The 20,232-nt window shown below is 34.3% G+C and overlaps 1 protein-coding gene across 1 annotated transcript in view; it reads left to right on the top strand.

Annotated features, from left to right (window-relative positions):
• Positions 1-20,232, top strand: part of RFC1 (replication factor C subunit 1) — a 56,479-nt gene continuing 36,247 nt past the window's right edge. Inside the window, exons 1-4 of the mRNA XM_051964938.1 lie at positions 1-151; positions 3,388-3,516; positions 5,194-5,269; positions 7,068-7,190. Of these exons, the coding sequence (XP_051820898.1) occupies positions 149-151; positions 3,388-3,516; positions 5,194-5,269; positions 7,068-7,190 (331 nt within the window). The 5' untranslated portion in view covers positions 1-148. The remainder of the gene's footprint in view (positions 152-3,387; positions 3,517-5,193; positions 5,270-7,067; positions 7,191-20,232) is intronic.

Here is a 20,232-nt window from a genome sequence, read left to right as displayed (position 1 = left end):
TACGCAGCGCGCTCTCCTACGTCATCACGGGGCGCCGCCGCCCGAGCCCCTATTTCGCGGGAGAACTTGTTGGCGCGAATGGAGCCCGAACCCCGTTAATGGTTTTCCTCCGCGGTCTGCCTGTCTGACCCCGCGCCCGTCGGCAGCCATGGTGAGCAGCGGGGTCTCCGCCTTCGGGCACCTGGGCCGGAGAAGGGGGGAGCCGCGAGGGAAGGGGGCGATAGGTCATGGGGGAGGGGTGGTGTATCACGGAGAAGGGGGCGGTGTGTGATGGGGGAGGAAGCGGTGGGAAGGACCGACGCCCGTTGCCTACCCCGGCCCTAGACTCTTCTCGGGGCGGGGGTGTAGGCGGGGTCCGCGGGAGACGGCAGCCAAATTGGGGGCGCTCCCCAGCGGGGCTGTTGGCGGGAGTTCGGGTCTTCTTCCTCCCCCCGCCCCCAACGGGGAGGGGGAGGGGCTTTGTCCTTTGGAATCCCGGCTTCGGGGTGGGGGGTCGGGGGCGGGAGGGCCACACGTTGCTTTTCTCGCCTTGGCCTCAGGCGAAGCCTGGACTTGAAATAGGTAAGAGGATGTTGGGTGCAAATTCTACTCCCCATCCCCCGTAATGGGAGCATCCTCAGGAGTATCAGTGCTAAGCCCCACCTGCTGACACTTTGCAAAAACTACTTTTCTTAGTCCCGGCCCCGCCAAGCTTTGCAACCGTCAGGAGATTGATTTAATTAATGTCTTAGAAGGGAGGGAAGGAAACTAGCACGCTGTGCAGGAGCCAGGGTGCAAGAGCTCCGGAATGCCGGCTGCCTGGAACTTTGTCCTGCAGCAGCTCCGAGGGAGGGGGCCGGCTTCCCTCTTAGCCCTAGAAAATGAGCAGTGCAAGCTCCACGTGGTGGGTTGTGGTTGCAAGAAACAACTTTGACAGCTGCCATCCCACCTGGTCCGGGTGCAGAGCGGTGCGGAGGCGGAGGCACAACGAATTTGGTTAATGTCTTCCCCAAACATGACATTTAGGAAGTAGGAGAACGTGCGCTTGGGTTTATGGAAGGATAGGTGCACCTGTTTATTTTATTTATTTTTTTTTTAGAGAAGTATGCAAACTTTAAATTTATTGTGTTATTTAGCTAAATAAAGAAAAGAGTGTACTGGTGGGGCTTATAAGCTACATTTTGAGTTTGTATGGGTTCATATAGTATTTTTTTTTTAATTTTATTTTATTTAATAATAACTTTGTATTGACAGAATCCATGCCAGGATAATTTTTACACGACATTATCCCTTGCAATCACTTATGTTTCGTTTTTTCCCCTCCCTCCCCTCCTCCTATGGCAAGCAGTCCTATATATGTTAAATATGTTGCAGTATATCCTAGATACAATACATATTTGCAGAACCGAACGGTTCTCTTGTGGTGCACCTGTTTATTAGTCTGCCTCGTTATTACTATTGACTGAGTGCAGTGATACCACAACCCACTTTTGCCAGATGGGTAACTGATTCACAGATACTATATTTAAAGACTGGCAGATTTGTGAATTAATTTTTTAAAGCACAATGCCAGGCTTTGAGAGGGAGGGATATAGTGGAAAGAACACTGGATTCAGAGTTCACCAACCCCTTTGCACTATGTAAGAGAGAAAACAAAAAATGCAGAGAAAAAGAAATGCAATGGGAAAGTTTAAGGGGAAGAGAGAAACAAGAAAGAATAAATAGAAAAGGACAAATAGCGGTGCAGTAGTCACGTGTCATCTACAGGAAGACTTGTGTGAATCAAATTCCATTTTAAAACTTTTATTCTATCTAGTTTTTAATTTCTAATTAATTTGTGCTTCTTAGGTAGATTGAACCACATACTGCTTAAAAAAACAAAAACAATAAAACAAACCAAAGACCTTAAGTCATCTACTGAATTTTGACAGTTTTGGTGATACTTTTGTGGTTTACTATAAACAACTAGCAACGATAAAGTGCAGTCTTGCTTAGTAACTCAGAAGTGAAACTGATGTGAAATTCTTATTTCCTTCGCAGCCACTGGAGCAAATAGTTGGTCACCTGAAAATCAGTTCCGTGCAAGATATAGTTCAGATTGTTGCTTAATTTATCCTTCACTCTCATTAAGTGACTTAAATAGCCCAGTCCCACAGCTGAATTACCCACATGACCCATTAGCCATGTATTTTAGATTTAATTAGGTTAACTGGTGATCCTGAGTGACTAGGTAAGTATGCTATTAGGAAAAGCTTTTAAATATTTGCTTAAAATCAGTCTTCTTTTGTGTCAAGGGATTGTTTACTAGTTTAGCTTTGCTTCAGAAGTTGTATTTAGAGCCATTGAACTCTTGGATTTTGGAAGAAATAAGAAAGTAGATTGGAAATTACTTCTAGAAGAAAATGGCTTATCCTGGCATTTGAACTAGAGGTTTCATTAAGTAAGCTATACTATATAACAAGGGGATAATAGAGAAATTAGGGAACTAAAATTTCAAAGGATAGGAAAGAATTCATTGAAGAGAAGCATGAATATATTTTTTGTAAATTGTAGTCTGAATAATTTGAGTTAATTCCCCTCAATAAATTGTTAGCTTTTTGAAGCCAGTAACTTTTTTTTCTTCTGCATTTTGCATTTTGCTGTCACCTGAGGTCATTCTAAGAGAGATTGGAAGCCAGGGACAGAAAGTAATTTCCAGGGTAGTTGCAGAGCTCTGACTTGAGCTACATTACTCTGATAGCAATGCTTTGAATTGCCTCATAGTGCTTTGTGTATACGATATCCTTCATTATTTTTGTTACTATATAATTCAAAATAGGTCATGGATTTAAGTAGGAATTCAGTTTTAGTTAAGAATTATGCATTGGTGATTGATAGGAATGCTTTATTAAATATGTAAGGGAGATTTTTCTTTGAGGTTTTAGAGGATTCTATGCAAAAAAAAATTTCAAGATGGCTGTTACCAGTGCATTAGATGTTTACTATTAAGAGTTCCAGCTTAACTGGAATTTAAATTTGATTGTATAAATTCTATTAACCCTTTAAAGAAGGGTTAATATTTTCTGATTGGTTTTTTCCTTAGATGATTTTGGATAGTTACTGTTCAACAAATACATCTTAGGCTACTTATATGATAATTATGCTGTGATTAGTAAATATTTTATTTAGCTATTTTTACTAAATATTGAGAATTAGCACAGATTTTAATTTCTGGGAATTGCATTCATTTATCTTAATTTTTTTTTTTTCTGGTCACTTCACAACAAGAATCTTTGTAGTTATATAATAACAGAATAAGTTAAAGGGAAAACACCATTTAAATATGTATTTTTGCTGTATTTGAAATTAACATCTTGTACATTTAAAGTTTGGGAGAATTATTTTATGAATGTCTTTTTTAAATTTTAGGATATTCGGAAATTCTTTGGGGTTATTCCAAGTGGAAAGAAACTTGTTAATGAGACAGTAAAAAAGAATGAGAATACAAAGACTGTTGAAGGAACATCAAAATCAAAAAAAGGAACAAAGGAAATCAAGGTCAGTTTTCCAAGTAATGTTTTAAATGACTTTATGAAGACAGATGCTACACTACTTCCCAAATTTGATTGTATATCTGATATTAGTACTAGTTAATAATAAAAGCAAACATTCATATACTGCTGATTATGTGGTAGGCATTGTATTAAGCATTTTACAGTTATCTCATTTTCACAGCAACCTTGTGGGGTGCTGTTACCATCTCTTGTTTTACAGCTGAGAAACATGAGGTAAACAAGTAATATGATTTGCCCAGCATCACATAGCTGGTGAGACTATGGATTTGAGCTCCTGATTACAGGCTCACTACTGTGCCACTTAGCATGTTTATAGTATTTAAGGTTCATGAAAAAGCAGATTATTCTTTAATATTTCTAATCAAAGCAGCCTACCATATTCTGAATTGATGTGACTTTTTTCCAAACAAAAAATAATTAATGAATCATCCCCAGATAAAACGATAATTATTTACCACAATGAAAACAAACTGAAAAAAAAAATTAAACCCTCAAAATAGTTGAGTAAAAATGTGAAAAGTCATTGCACATAATTGTTTCTATAAGAAATAAATGCCCATGTATTTGAATTTATGCAAGGAAGCATTGATGTCCATATTTTTGCCATGAGTTTTGCTATTTATTTTTCTTGCTGAAATCAGTTCTTTTCCTATTTTTACATTTAAAAAATTTTTCTATCATTCACTAAAATTCTTTGTAGCTGGTATGCTTTTGTTTATGACTTGCTGATGTTTATTTAAGTGTATCATTTTTAAGAGTATTTAGGAGTATCATTCTTTTTTTTTCTTTTTTTTTTTAAATTTTATTTTATTTAATAATAACTTTGTGTTGACAGAATCCATGCCAGGGTAATTTTTTACAACATTATCCCTTGCACTCACTTATGTTTCGATTTTTCCCCTCCCTCCCTCCACTCCCCCCCCACCCCCCCAAGATGGCAAGCAGTCCTATATATGTTAAATATGTTGCAGTATATCCTAGATACAATACATATTTGCAGAACTGAACAGTTCTCCTGTTGCACAGGGAGAATTGGATTCAGAAGGTAAAAATAACTCGGGAAGAAAATCAAAAATGCAAATAGTTCACATTCGTTTCCCAGTGTTCCTTCTTTGGGTGTAGCTGTTTCTGTCCATCATTTATCCATTGAAACTCAGTTAGGTCTCTTTGTCATAGAAATCAACTTCCATCAGAATACATCCTCATACAATATCGTTGTCGAAGTGTATAATGATCTAGGAGTATCATTCTTAAGAGTATTGCAACTCAGAATCAGCTCTGGGCATTTTCTCTGGTTATTCCATCATGTTTGGAATATCCTCCCTTAATATTCTGGCTTCCTTTCTTTTCATTTAAACTTCCCTCTTCTCCAAGAAGCTTTTCTCAAATCCTCTTTATTTCAGTGCCTTCCATTATTTTTGGTTTATTTTGTAAAGAGTTTGTTGATATTTATTGGCTTGTCGTCTTCCCCTTGAGATTGAGAGCTTCTTGAGGGCAGAAATTCTCTTTCCTCTTTTTGCTTCCCTATTGCTTATCACAATGTCTTAAGCCAAAGTGTTTAATAATTATATTTGGTGCTTAATAAAGGCTTCTAGCTCTCTTTGTCTTCTACTTAACCTTTTATAGTTGCTAGCTTGGTTAATTAAGCTGTCATTTGTAGGTGAAAACTTCCTCCAAAGAAGATGATTTAAAAGGAAAGCGTTCAAACAAGAAAAAGAGAGTCATCTATGATTCAGGTAATGATTCTGAGGAGTAGACTTTGAAAGTAGTTTGCATTCTTTGTCATTTCAATTGAGTTATAAAAGACATTTTATTTTTTGCTTCTTTGAAAGGTGTAGCATCCTTCATCTTGAAATAAAATAATTTAAAAGGCTTGGTTTCACAAAATAAAGTAATGGGAAGCATTGGCATTCTCAGAGATGAGATTTTTTTTTTTTTTAAGGTAGCAATACAACTTGGACTCATTGATGATACCACTCCTTTCCCTGCTTTGGGGAAGGGCTGAACAATCTAATATGAACAGTTAAAATTCAAGGGAGACCTAAAGAATTTATGGATCTTTAGGACTTTGATAGACGGACATGTCAGAAAGCTCTGTTCAGACAGTTGAGTACTTGTGTGACTAAAGTATGCCCAACATTGGTATGTGCTATGTGTTATAAAAGAATATATAACAAGATCGGTCATAACCTAAGCAGAAATGACAGGAGGAGGTTCTACTCTAGTTAGAGCCTGGGGGGGATACTCACAGTTGTGGGGTTGAGAACTTGAACCAAGGTGATTGCAGTAGTTAAGGATTGTGGTGCAGTAGGGAAACGATTGGATTTTTAAGTCATATTGACTGAATATTAATTTCATCTATGCTGCTTATTGTCTTTTTAAGCCTCATGCATCAGCGTTTTAAAACTGGTCCAAATCCTATAAAACTTTGGCAGAGATAAGGATTGGAGTTTGGAGAGACTGCTGAGATAAAATAGAAAAATCATTGATTAGGAGGTGAAAGGTCATGTTTGGCTTTTCAAAATATTTAACATGGGTGACTGGGACAATAGTTATGTCAATAATTGAAGGAGAGGATGTAATAATTTTTTTTTTTTTGGCTAGGTTGAATTTGACCATGTGGTGGAGCATAGAGTTTGAGTTACTCAAGCACTAGAACTCCTTATCTGAATGATGGAGATGCAGATACAGTTTGATATCATTTTATAGCTAGCATTTACATGATGCTTTAAAATTTGCAAAGTGCCTTAGAAATACTATTTTATTAGTTCCTTAGAAGTCTGAGAAGACAGGTTTTTTTATTATCCTCATTTTCTGGGTGAAGAAACTGAAGCAGACTGAGGTTGTGTCTTACCCAGGGTCATTCAACTAGTCATTAATTGGTGCCAAATTGAAACTTGGATCTTTCTATCTAAGGTCCAGTACTCTATCCATATAAAGGTGATAGTTGAGGTAGTGGCAAGTGATAAGGCCCTCAAAGGAAAGAAGATGGAGGTTACAGCCCCAGGAAAGGAGAAGGGGGAGAAAGAATTAGATGATCAGAGAAGTAAGAAAAAAAAGATAAAACTGTCACAAGAGCCAGTTACAAGAAGTAACTGATATCAGGAAGAAGTAATATGTCCCATGGTGTGGAAATATTAGAGAATAAGAATTGAGAAAAGAACCGGAGATTTGATGATCATCAAAAATCATCAGCAAACATTTCCATTAGAGAAAATAATTTTTTTAAAAACCTTAATGCACTAAATGCTTATTTAAGAAAGCTGTATATCCAGTGATCCAAGATGATCCCAAAGGACTCATAATGAATATCCTTCTTAGGAAAAAGAACTGATGGAGTCTGAATGCACTCAGAAGCATGCTATTTTTCACTCCCTTTTTTCTTTTTCTTTCTTTTTCTTTTTTTCTTTTTTTTTTTTGGATTAAGTTTTCTTCCACAAAGTAATGGATATGGTAATACATTTTACATGATTACCCATTTTTTTTTAAACAATACCCTGTATATTTAATAAATGTATTTTTATCCCAATGCAGATTCAGAGCCAGAAGAGACAATACAGGTAAAAAATGCTGAAAACCAGTCAGAGAAATTGCCGATGTCTTCTAAACCTCAGAAAATTCTAAAACAGGATCCTGTTGCATATGTTTCAGAAACAGGTAACGATATTGACAGTGTTTAATTGCTCATAAAGGAATCATATGTATTATTAAGACCATATTTCTATTATAGAGAGTGAGGGGTTTTTTTTCTCCTGTATCACTGCAAGCAGTTTTATATAGTACTATATTCTTTGTATACTGCATTCTTTGCTTGTGAATTATTCTTATTTCTGATATGAGCAATTTGGTTTTTCTTTTAAAGTTAGATTTGCTGTTTTTTAATTTTATTTTTAGAAAATAACATTTTTATCTTTTAATTTAGTGCTTTAAATGCTCTCAATTTTATTGATCTCTTTAATTTTCATAATTTCTGTCTTGTTGCTTTGGTGTTTTCTTGCTCTTGGTGAGTTGCTTGCTCATTTTGTTGCCAAAATGTTTTTCTCTCTTGATGAAATCCTTTAGAGGCATAAAATTTCCCTTCAGGACTATATTAGTTGCATTGTCTAAGTTTTGGCATATTATTTTAATACTGTCATTTTCTTTAATGAAAATTGAATAAAAGTTTGTTATTTCAAAATTTAAATATACTTTTATTAAAAATGATATGTTTAGTGTTTCTGTTTTTCTATATTTTTTGGTGAGAATTTTATGCTGCAGCACATTTTTTTTTTTTAAATAAAGATGCCATATATAGCTAAGAAGTAATATAAATTGCTTTCTGTTCCCATTTCAATAATTGCCAAAGATCTATTAGCTTTGATTTTTCTAAAGTCCAATTGAGGGCCTTAATTTCTTTATTGTTTATCTTTTCTTAAATTTGTTTAGGCTTGAAAAGTATAAAGTCTATCTTTATAAATGTATTCTCTATTTCTTCATCTACTTGATTTCATTCTTCCTTGAAGTTTTCAGATGCTATACTGTTTGGTTTCTATATATCAAGTATTGTTAATGATTATTAATTGATGGTGTCTTTGTATTCTTTTTTTATATTCAGATTTATTGTAGCCTAATCTGAAATAATGATTGCTTCTTTTGGTTTTTAAATTTATCTGAAGCATAATAGATTTTATTCCAGCCTCCAACTTTAATTCTATGTGAATCTTTTTGATTCTTGTAAGCAGCATACTATTGGATTGTGTTTTCTAATATATTTTACTTTCCTTTTCCATTTTATAGATGAGTTCATCCCATTCATTTTCAGGGTTATTATTGTCAAATGTTTATTTCCCTTCTATCATTTTGCATTTTTTCCTCTCTTTGCTATCACCTACTCTTTTTTTTTTTTTTTTTTTTGGAAGGTTTCCTTTATTCATTCATTCATTCATTTATTTATTTACAAAGCATATGCATGGGTAATTTTTCCAATATTGACCCTTGCAAATCTTTTGTTCCAAATTTTCTCCTCCTTCCCCCCAACCCCTCCCCTCTCTGGCAGGTAGTCTAATACATGTTAAATCTAATATATGTATACATATTTATACAGTTATCTTGCTACAAAAGAAAAATCAGATCAAGAAGGAAGAAAAAGAAAAAATGAGAAAGAAAACAGAATGCGAGCAAACAACAACGGAAAAATATTAACTACTCTTTACAAATAAAGTAATTAAAGAGTGTTTGCCTGATACATTTAATGTATAAATTTCCTGTTGCAACTCTAAGTGGTAGTTTATTTTTTTTCCCATTTACAAGTACTAAAAATAGTACTCATTTGTACAAGATTTTGAGTTCTACCTCCTTGCCTTTTCATCTTTTGAAAATGGTAGGCAATTTTATATATATTTTTCAAGTATTGTCATGTGAAACATTTTCATATTAATCACAATTATGAAAGAAGAAACTCATCAAGAGGATAAAAAACATGAAAAAGAATAAAGTGGAAAAAGTATGCTTTGATCTGCATTTAGAATCCATTAGTACTTGATCTGGTTATGAGTAGCATTTGCCTTTGTGTTTGTACTGGTTTCATTGTGTTGCTGAGAAGAGCCGAGTCATCCATAATTGACAATCATACAATATTGCTGTGGTATACAAGTGCATTGTTTTTCTGGTTCTGGTCATTTCATTTTGCATCAGTTTGTGCAAGCCTTTCCAGATTTTTCTGAAATCTGCCTATTCATTTTTTCTTATTGCATAATAGTATTCCATTACATTCATATACCACACCTTGTTCAGCCATAACCCAATTCATGGCCGTCTCCTTAGTTTTCATTATTTTGTCACTACCAGAAGGGTTGCTGTATTATAAATATTTTTGTTGCAACTTTTCTTTTCCACTTGCTCTTCTCTTTTCCTTAAGTTTTTGTTTTTTCCCTTTTATGTTTCTCTTTGTATTTCTTTTTCCAACACTTTATACTATTGTCATTGTGTGTGTGTGTGTGTGTATTTTTTTGGGGGGGTTCTGCTTTACTACATCAGTTTACACAGATCTTATTCTCTGTATTCTTCATAATTGTTATTTCTTTTAGTCTTATAAAATTTCTTTTGGTATTATCTGTAGATTTAATTTAGTTGTATTCTCCCATTAACATGGGAAACTGAGAGTCAACTTCGGTTGTCCTTTGCTTTAGTGATATTTAGATGTGTACATAAGTTTTCTTGTTTAAGTTTGTTATGTTAGCTTGGATTTAGTTAATAAGTGGTACTGTTCCAGGAAAAGGATTGAGTAGAAATAGAAAGACAGATATGTCAGGATTAGAGGGTAGTTCTTGAAAATCAAGTGTAATAATTAAAAATAAACATAGTTAGGATGTGATAGAGTTGAATATGAAATGACTCTTCAGTGTACTGTTACCTAGAAGAATTTTTTTTAGCTGTTCTAGTTTCTGCTCAGTCACACTGAATTGGCTTGAGATAATGCATCTAGATTCAGGTACACATGTGGTATGATTGATGATTGTTTTTGAAAATGTGGGAGGAATAGGTGAACACAGTGAAGTGATAGGTGTACCTGAAAGTGGTGTGATCGAGGTTTCCAGTGACACCCTAGAAACGTCAGTCAAGGTTACTAGTGAATAGATAGCTGTGGCTCTTGACTACAGTTCAAGGTTGCCATTATCTTTTGATTTTGTACACAAAGGAATCAAACAATTTAGTTCAGGTCACAGAATTTTTTTAACGTGAATCACAGGCTAAAAAAATTTATGGTGTGTAGAATCAGAATCTGTTAATTTATGAGACGTTCAGGTGTTTTCTTTTGGATTTTTTGCAGTGAATGTTATTAGAGTGTCTGTTATTCCACAAATGCATTACAGAAATGTAAACGTTGGCTTTTTGTTTTTGTTAACAGTCATGAAGAGGCACGATTGGGATGTATAGTCTTTATACAGGTTATTGCTTTTTTTTTTTTTTTTGGGTCAAGACATGAGATGGGGAAGAAATCAGCTTTACTCTGTTTTCCTTCCTCTTGCAGGATTAGAGGAGTATTGAGAAATACCAACTTACTCACTTTTAATTATTTTAAAATAAAAATGACTTGAAAATTTTAAAATACGGATGTGAATTTTAGGTTGCTCCCTATTCCTTGGACCAGCTTGGTGTGTTTGGAGACCAGAACATCTATAGATATCAAAGATGGAATAGGTAATTCTCTAGAAATGCATTGTATTTTTGAAAGAAGTGAAATAATCCGTTTTCAATCAAATACTGATTTTGTATGTTTAGTCACAGATAAATTCATTGGCCTGTTTTTAAGACCTTTGTTTTTGCTTTCTCTTTTATTTCTTCTGACTCATCATTTTAAAGCTAATTGAATGTAATTTAGATTGTCTTTAGGTTCTTGTATTTGTCTTTTTTCATATGTAACCTTGACTTGAACATATATTTGATTCAAAGAAATTATATTTGAGCAACTTAAATTTTTGTGGATATCTGTTCAATAAGTATTCTTTTCTGTGGTGAGATTCGTACCGTGTCATCCACAGGAAGTGTTTGTCCCACATGTTGGGGGCTTTCCTGCAGATCTCTCAGCATTGCATGGAGAGTGGTGGAACACTCAGGCTGGCCATAGCTTTGTTTCTCACTGCTGCTACCAGGCTCACCCAACGGAAACTAGATTTTGGAAATGGTGATCATGTTTTCTATGGTGTTATTTATGCTTCTGTACGTTAATGTACATTATAGGTTTTGTCTAGTAGGGTTACTATTTAACTCCATAACAAGTCTTTTTCATCATTCTTCATATCATTAAAACATTAAGATAGATAAATAGGATAAATAAATAAAATAGACTAAATCTATTTTATTAATGGATTTTCAAATGGTTTAATAACATTAATTTCTCAAGTTATAGGAGCAGGAAAGGGCTGCTTATAAATATCTTTATTGCTAACCATTGACTCTGGTATAATGTTCCAGTAGGTTGGTCAAAATCCAAATACTTGTTGTACTTGGTAAATGTATTTATTCTTTGCTGTTCAATGAAGTGGGAGACCTTGAGTTTTGTTTGGTGAAGATGACCTGTTATGCTATTTCGTCATGGCCTGAGGTTTTTATCCCAACTGGTGTATTTTTTTTCTCTCCTCATTGGGCATTTAATTGAGCACATAATTGAGTAAGCAAGTTAATGGTCTTGAAGTTTAGAGTTATCTAGGGCTACTAAAATCAGATTATTATTATTTTTTTATTTTATTGAAGGGAGCAGATATAAAGTAGAAAAAATGTTGTTTTTAAGGCTGTTGTAACTTGAGTAACTTGTGGAGGAAATGTAGCAAAAGGTAGTGAGTGTACAGAGCCCTGTTTCTTGCTATGTAGAATCCTTAATATAAAGAAGTAATGTTCTTTATGGATTTTATACATCTTTTGTTGTTCTTATGAATGTGGAGCAAAAAACTTGTTAGAAGTGAAAGAAAATAATTCTTTTATAAAAGTTCCTTTCCTGTGTCACGTATAAACTATATCTTTTACATTAAGTCAATGTTCAGCAATCAGCATTTCATTGATTTTTGTTAATCAGGAAATGCTTGTAAAGAAAACTTGTATTGTAAAATAATGTGTATATTTTTATTTTGTTTTTCTAATTTTGAACTTAAAACCAAAAAAACCCCACACTTCTGTTGATAAACTAGAACATAAAAAGACTGACAAATATGTTCAGCCTTTTTTTAAAAGAAGCATGAAATAAATTTAGCATGTTACTTTCAAAACAATTTTGCTGATCTATAACAGAAAATTTATGTAATTTTTTAGAGGATAGTATTTCTTGAGTTTGTTTCATTTGTTTTTTCAAGACAAATTGTTTCTTTGAGTCATTAGCCTATTTTTGAAGTTTCTTAATTCACTGACTTCTTATGCTAGTAGTTCTGTTGATACAACTTGTAGCCTGTAAATCCATAAGAATTCTCTAGTCATTGGATTAGACATGGGTAGGAATGTGAATATATTTCAGTAAGTTTCTCAGTTATCAGAGGGATGAAAAAAGATACTTAAAGTAATTTTTTTTTTTTTTTACTAAAAGTTCACCACTAGTATAGTTCCCTATTCTGTATCCACCTTTTTTCTCATTAAGAACCATTTCATTTTTCCTTCTAAAAAGCACTTGTCCTTGTGTCTTTTGTTCTTGTACTATAAAAATTATTAGAGTCATAGTTAAGAATAGAATAGACCAAAAATCTCAAGACCAGCAAAATTTTTTGTTTTGTTAAGCATTGAGAGAGAGGCCATGTAATAGTCTCATCAACTGATTGACCTAAAAACTGTTTCCATTCAGTGCAGCTAATAAAAAAATTTTTTTTGGACTGTTTCCTATAGCCATATATGCTTCCTTTGTTTTGAGGGGATAAGTCTCAGAAAAAAAGGAGAATATAGTTGGCAGTGTTCTCCTACAGGGCTAGGAGTGATAGTGAACAATCTGCTGATAGCACTCCTAACTCACCAGGATCTTTCACTAGCATTTTTCCTTTAATTCTTAAGTGATTATAAAACTTTAGGAAAATAAAAAGCTACTTCTAAGTAGAGAATGTTAATTGGTTTATAGGGTAATTTGCTTTGTAAAAGTAATACTTGGCATAGCTTTAAGAACTACTAATCTAAAAAAACCAATTGATTCACCTAAAAAAAGTAAAGTAATTTTCATGTTCTTAGAGCTTCACATTTAATAAAGCTTGAACGTGAGATAAATTAATTTTTCAATTAAAAGGTAATTTTTTTCTCAAATGACGTATTGTTAATTTCCTGACAACATAGTTTAATGACAAAAATAACATAAAATCATTATGAAGTTTGAATTACAAAGACTAGTGATTGGTTGTTTTTTCTTTTGATGTCATAATTCTCCTACCAAGAAATGAAGTAGAGGAAAATACTAAATACAAAAGAACTAGAAGGAAACCGCCCCTCAGTACTCCAATGGGTATGTAGGATTATCACCTTTTTGTAATGGAACACTGATCAGGTGCCAACCAATGTTCACCTGACAAAAAGAAAAATAATTTGTAGATACTGTTGGAAGAAAATGGCTTTAATTTTATAAATGTTCAACTTTAAAATTTTTTTAAAAATTCAATCAATATAATATACTATGTCTTGAGTCATTATATGCCTTCAAACAGTAGCCATCCAACAACTCTTAACATTTTTCTTATTCAGAAAATTTCCTTTTTATGTTGTTGTTTATATAGGTGTAGATGAACATTATTTTTTGATTTAATTTTTTTACTTACACATGCACTTTTATCATTTTCTTTTCTTTTTTTAATTATATCTTTTTATTGACTGGACATATGCATGGGTAATTTTTTACATTATCCTTTGCACTCATTTCTGTTCCACTTTACATGCACTTTAAATAAAATATATCCATTTGAATAATGTTGGAAGAGAAAAATCAGAACAAAAGTGAAGAACCACTGGAACAAGGTGGAAAAAGATGAAAACCGTTTACTTCAGTCCACATTCTGTCTCCATGGTTTTCTCTCTGGATGTGGGTGGCATTTTCTATCCAAAGTTTATTGGAATTGCCTTGGATCACTAAATTGTTGAGAAAAGTCAGGTCTGTTATAATTGATCATCACAAAGGCTTGCTTTTGATCTGTGCTATGTTTTCCTGGTTCTGCTTACTCCACTCAGCATCAGGTCACGTAAGTCTTTCTAGGCTTTTCTGAAATCAGCCTCTTTATCATGAAACACTTATTTTAGAGAAGTAATTATTTTTCAGAAAACAGGATTTTTTAAAACTTTGTCTAGAAAGAGGAAAATTAGAAAAGATACTGTGAAGATTTTGTGATACAAGAGCCTGTGGAATAATTACTTTCATGTAGTAGCAGCTCTTTTATGACAGAAGGTGTATTCCCATGGTCAGAAATTTTGTTACTCATGTAAACAAAAATGAAATGGCCAGCTGTACTTTAACAATATTAATTTGGCAGTAGTATGTAATATCAGTTGAATAGAGAGAAGACAAACTTGAGCCTGGGAAGTTTATATTAGATTTTTATAATAATTTTGGTGATGAGGGTCTGAACAAAGGTGATGACTTTTTTTTTTAAGTTATCTTGATGGTTTATTTTACTTTTCCAAATACATATAAAGATAGTTTTCATCATTCACCTTTTAAAACTTGGTGTCCTAAATTTTTCTCCCTTCCTCTTTTACCACTGCCCTCCAGACCCCAAGCAATCTGATATAAGTTAAACATGTGCTATTCTATATTTCCATATTTGTCATGTGCCAGAAAATTCAGATCAAAAGGGAAAAAAACCATGAGAATTAAAAAAACACAAACCAAGCAAACACCAACAACAAAAAAGGTAAAAATACTATGCTTTAATTTTCATTCATTGTCCATCTCTCTGGATGCGGATGGCACTTTCTATTCCAAATCTATTGGGATTACCTTGAAGTTGATGGCTGTTTGTTGAGACAGAAAGGGGTGCATGTGAAAAATGTTAAAGAAATAGAATTGAGAAGACCTAGCAACAGATGGAATGTATATGAGGGAATGTGCATTTCTTCAGATGCAGTAATAATATTGCTCGTCTGCACCCCCCAGAGCAACTTGTAGAAAAGACCTGGAAACGAACTTGCCATTTGGGAAATGGATGGGCAAAGTGTAATCGATGTTTGTACTGAAATACTGTTGCTCCATAAGAAATGATGAAAACAATTTCAGGGTAACCTATGAAGCCTTATGTGAACTGATGGCAACATGAAGTGAGCAGAATTGGGAAAACTATATTGTGACATCAAAATGAAAAAGACATGGGTTAGTGAGAGTGGGATAATTTCTAGGATGTAAAGATAGAGATTTAATAGAAGTAGCTTAATTTTGGAAAAGGAATGAGTTTCAGAAAAGAATGAATTAAGGTTTTTTGTATATTAAGTGTGAGATGCCCATGTGCTTAGTGAAATGGAACTTGCTTTCTCTTCTTTAAGCCATCAGAAAATGCATAATACTTTGCATTTTACTGAGCAACTCTTAAAGACAAAATAAGAGCTAGGTTGAGGTATCTAGATGAAGAAGAGCAAGGGGAAGCTTAGGAAAGAAAAGATTTAACAGTCAGACTTTCTGTGGAATTTTTGACTTGCTGTTTAGAAAAATTACTTTTGTCCTTGTTATCTGGTAATCTAGGATTGTCAATAAATAATTTGATTTCTTCATGTTACAGACTATAGGAAGGAAAATCAGAAGAATTTAAAGATTCTCAGAGATCCGTTTGTATTTACCCTATCAGCTGTATTCACCCAAGAATTAGATTTTCTCTCTGGTTTTGTAAATAGATTTTTATGTGAAACTGCACATTATTTTCCTTGACTTTTATTTGTTTTCCTTCTGTGAATGTTCCTAATTCAGAATGACAAAGCAGTATTCCTTTTAAGACAATTACTCTGCTCAGTGTTGGATGATTCCAGTTAGCTTTTTGTTTGTTGTTACCACATTTAAGGTAATGTTCCATATAAATAAAAATAAATGATTTTTATAAGCAGACTGGTATCCTGAGGGGAAATTCTGGCCTTTCTGTTGTCCATGTTTTTCAACAAGGTTTCAGAAATCCAGGAAGACTTATTTATATTATTATGTTAGAAATATTTTGGGAGAGAACAAAAGTTTGCCTTTGGCTTCTGACAATTTAGGCTTATTTGAAACCCAAGAACAAATGAATACTAAAAATACTTTATCTCTCTATAACTTCAGTGACATTCGAATTTTAAAAAATTTGTGTCAATACACATGTGTCAAAATATAATCTGCAGGTAGCGATGTTAATTTAATGTGATGCTTATTCTTTATGCTATACTTCTGCACTTAATCATAAAAGCATTATCGCTTTTATCCCTGATTTTTTTGCAAGCCTTTGTAAGATTTGTATTTCTTGGTTAATGGTGTGGAGCTTTTTTTTTTTTTTTTTTTTTTTTTTTTCCCCCTATATCAGCTTTTTTCATGTACTAGTGTGGATGGCTTCCCTTGAGAACAGTCTGTTCATATCTTTTGGCCATCTGTTATTTGGAGAAGGGTTGTTTTTATAAATATAAATTTGAGCTTTAACTCATTTTTTGTACATTTCTTTAAGATAATTTTTCCCCTCCAATTATCAAGCATTTTTATGATTTTTGAAAATTTTTCCCTTTCAAAAAACACTGTTATAGAAAAATAACAAACATTGGAAGAAGCTTGGTTTTGATAAACTAGAAAATGACAATTTGACAAAATGAAAAAAATCTTCAGGAACTGATTTATTTTTAGAAATTACCTAATGGTTTTCTTTATTTAGATCAACTATGATTGTTTCAAGAAGCTAACAGTGATTCTGATAAACAAGCAGATAATCTGTTAGTAGAAGAGTTCAGTTTCAAAGATTTCAGGATACTTTCTAATCTCTAGAATTTGCAAAGCAAAATGTTAAGAAATGCTGATTGTAATGTCAGATAAATTCTCCAAAATATGGATAGTGATTTCTATACGTAAAGATTTAAAGAAGACAGTTCAGTGTATACTGATTGAGTAAACTACAATAACAGCATATTCATTTTATCATCAGTGTAAGTTTATCTCTAGGTATGATATTCAGTAATTTAAAAAAATTTGTTTTAACTGTATTATTTTGTAGGAACCTTGAATCAGAAATTTTTTCCTTATCCTTTACTGTTATGTTTATGTTAATGTTTGCTGTTATATTTTTATTAATAAGTAGATAAAAAAGCCCTATTTTTAAGAATTTCATTATATGTTTCCATTAATCTGGAACCAATTGCTACATTTTACATAGTAATTATAGTTGAATAATGTGGAATAGGGCACATTTGAATACTGTAACTGTTAATAGAATTCATTATAGTCCTAACTATACTTTTTCTCCCTTTCAGTAGGGAAAAATATATATATATATATAATACCCTTGTATTATACAATAATATAATAAAACAAAACAAATATTACACTGATCATACTCAGTAATGTATTTCTTATTAGTCTTACCACCTCTCCGTCAGGAGTTTGACAACATTCTTTATCTTCATTTTCAGTTCTCTGAAATACAATTAATTGTGTAAATTAGAGTGATTAAGTCTGGCAGATTTGTTTATTTTTTCACGATATTGATTTTATATATAAATTATTCTTCTCATTCAACAGGCCCTTATTCAATCTTACAGGAAAGCTTCTCTCTATGTAGCCTGCTGTAGGCTAAATCCTAGACCCACTATTTTTTTTAGATCTTTTTTGTGACAATTCACTATGATTTTTTTTCCTATGGATTTCCCAATCAAGACTTGCTTTAATGCATTTTCTAGATTTTTGTGGAATGATTGTAAAAGCTTAGCTGTCATATTTTTTTTCTACAATGGTTAGTTATTGGTATAAATTTTAGGAAGTGACTGGAAATTGTTTTAGTCTTTACTTTCTCCTGTGGTTCAAAAGTATTGCTCTAGTTTTCCATCAATGATTTCTTGAAATATAATGTTCAGACTTTTTTTTTTTCTTTCAGAACTCACTTCATTTTTAAATTGCTTTGTTTCTTTTGGCTATTAATGTATTTTTTTGTGGAAAATTAATTTTTTCCCTTTAACACTCTGCCGTTCTTACAGTTATTCTCTCCTTTAGGAAGATCTGTGGATCTATAGTAATGTTTTTATTCTTGTTGGTGTTTCTTCTGATATGCTTGGTTCTTCAGTTTTAGTTTGTGACGTGGTTTTGTGCCACGGTGGCCCTGCCCCGCTGGGCTTTGGAGTGAGGCTTTGCTATCACTTTGGTTTCCTTGTGTGTCTCCAGGGACCTCCATATTTGAGGTTTTAGAGCCCCTTACATCTTTGAATTTCAGAATTGTGGATCTTCGGAGCCTTCGAGGACGTTTCAGGACAGTTTTAGGGATTGTAGAGCCAGCCGAGCCTGGGACAATCCCATTCTGCGGGTGGTTTCCTCAGACTTCCTTGGCCCCTTGTATGGGCTTTCTCTGGGTGGGAATGGGGGTAGGGCTGCTTCGCTCCTTTGACCTCTGGCTCTGAGGTTCTCTGACTCCTCTCTGGTCCTTTTGGGGAGCGCTGGCTTGGGTGGGTGGCTCAGGCCTCCTTTCTGTTGGCTTTAGGCTTCTTGTGCATTGTAGGGTAGAAGAAGTCACAGTTTTCTCATGGGATTTCTGGATCATTTCTTGGTCTTGTGTGACTCTCAGCTTTTTTCTGGGCTGGGCAGGTAAGACCTGGACCCTCTGCTTCTCTTCAGGTGGCCGCCTTGGCTAGAAGTCTTGTCCTTCTCTGAGTCTCCTTTTCTTGGCCCGATGGGGGAAGTGCTGTGGCCTCTCGTGGGCCTAGTCCCTGCATTAATTGGCACATTCCAACCTTTGCTGCTTCTTTCCTCCCTTTGTCCGCCTCTCACCTCCCAGCATCAGGAGATGGAGAACCAAGGAAAAAGCGAGCTTCCCGAGAGGTTCTAGTCACCAAACCCACTAATCTCCTGTAGACTTACAGACTCTGCCAGGTGAGTCAGCTGGGGTGGTCCTTGGGGCTTGGAGTCCCTCCACTGCCCTTGCTGTCTCTGTGTCCAACACCATCTGCCCTTGGGGAGCTCCTTGTCCCACCTCCGTGCTGGGCACGTGCATCCTTCCCCTCCCCTCACTCTCTGACTGTCTCTCCTTCACCCCTTCGCTTCCTTCTTTCTGGGGTCTCTCCAGGGAACCCCCAAATCTTGTGCTGTGGCCCTGCCAAGGCAGCTGCATGCCAGAGAGAGCTCAAAGTACAGCACAGCCACTCTCCACTGCTTGAGTTTTTAGTTAATACTTTTGTATGACCTATGAGTGATGTAATAAATATTCAAGTGCCCCTTGGTGGAAAGAAGGTTCCCTTCCCCTGGTTTACAGGGTTATCTCTTAGAATAAAAGCTCTTGGAGGGAAAGACCTGTTTTTGTTTATTATTATAACCATTGTACAATGCACAGTTCCTGGCAGATAGCAAACAATGAATGCTGTTGATGATGGGTTGCACTTATTGTTCTAAATTTATATTTCCATTAATATGATAGAAATGAGTAAGTTCAGAATTTTAATGTATAAATTTAAATGATGTGAAATGGTGTTAAGTTTAGTTTTAAAGGCTCCATTTCACCACTTGTATTTATTGCAGTCAAATAGGGCAATGTCTGTTTTTCTTTATAATTTTAGTGCTTAGTAGAGTGCTTTGAATGTAGTTGGCATATAATAAATCATTCTTAAATTGAACTAATTAAATATAGCTGATTATTATTCTTATAATGGTAATGGGTACTAAGGCTAATTTGTGTGGTTAGCATTAGAACTGCCAATATTTTCAAAGTTTGCACAAAATCATTGAGTAAATTTTTTGATCAGCAAAGCTATATATAATTCATCATAAATTCTGAGTTTCACTTGCTATCAATTGCTATTTAATGCTGTATTTATGAAATATAGGCCTGGATTTGAAACAGCGTAGAGCTGCACTTACCAATTTGTCTTTATTTTGTTATCTCCTTATTCTTAAGTAGCATGTTGTTCTTGCTCCTGTTAAAGGTATTGTTGAGGGACAGCAGAGCTAGTTGACCTGTAGGCTTTCAGCATTTCAGGCATACCCACCTGTCATTGATCGACTGCTTCCTGCTGGATTTGCAGTCTCTCTACCTTGATTCTAATGACTTCCAGACTATTGGGTCTTCAGGAAAAT

This window comes from Antechinus flavipes, chromosome 6 (assembly GCF_016432865.1).
Source record: "Antechinus flavipes isolate AdamAnt ecotype Samford, QLD, Australia chromosome 6, AdamAnt_v2, whole genome shotgun sequence".
In the NCBI taxonomy this organism is placed as follows: Eukaryota; Metazoa; Chordata; class Mammalia; order Dasyuromorphia; family Dasyuridae; genus Antechinus; species Antechinus flavipes.
This window is presented reverse-complemented; position numbering and strand designations above follow the sequence as displayed.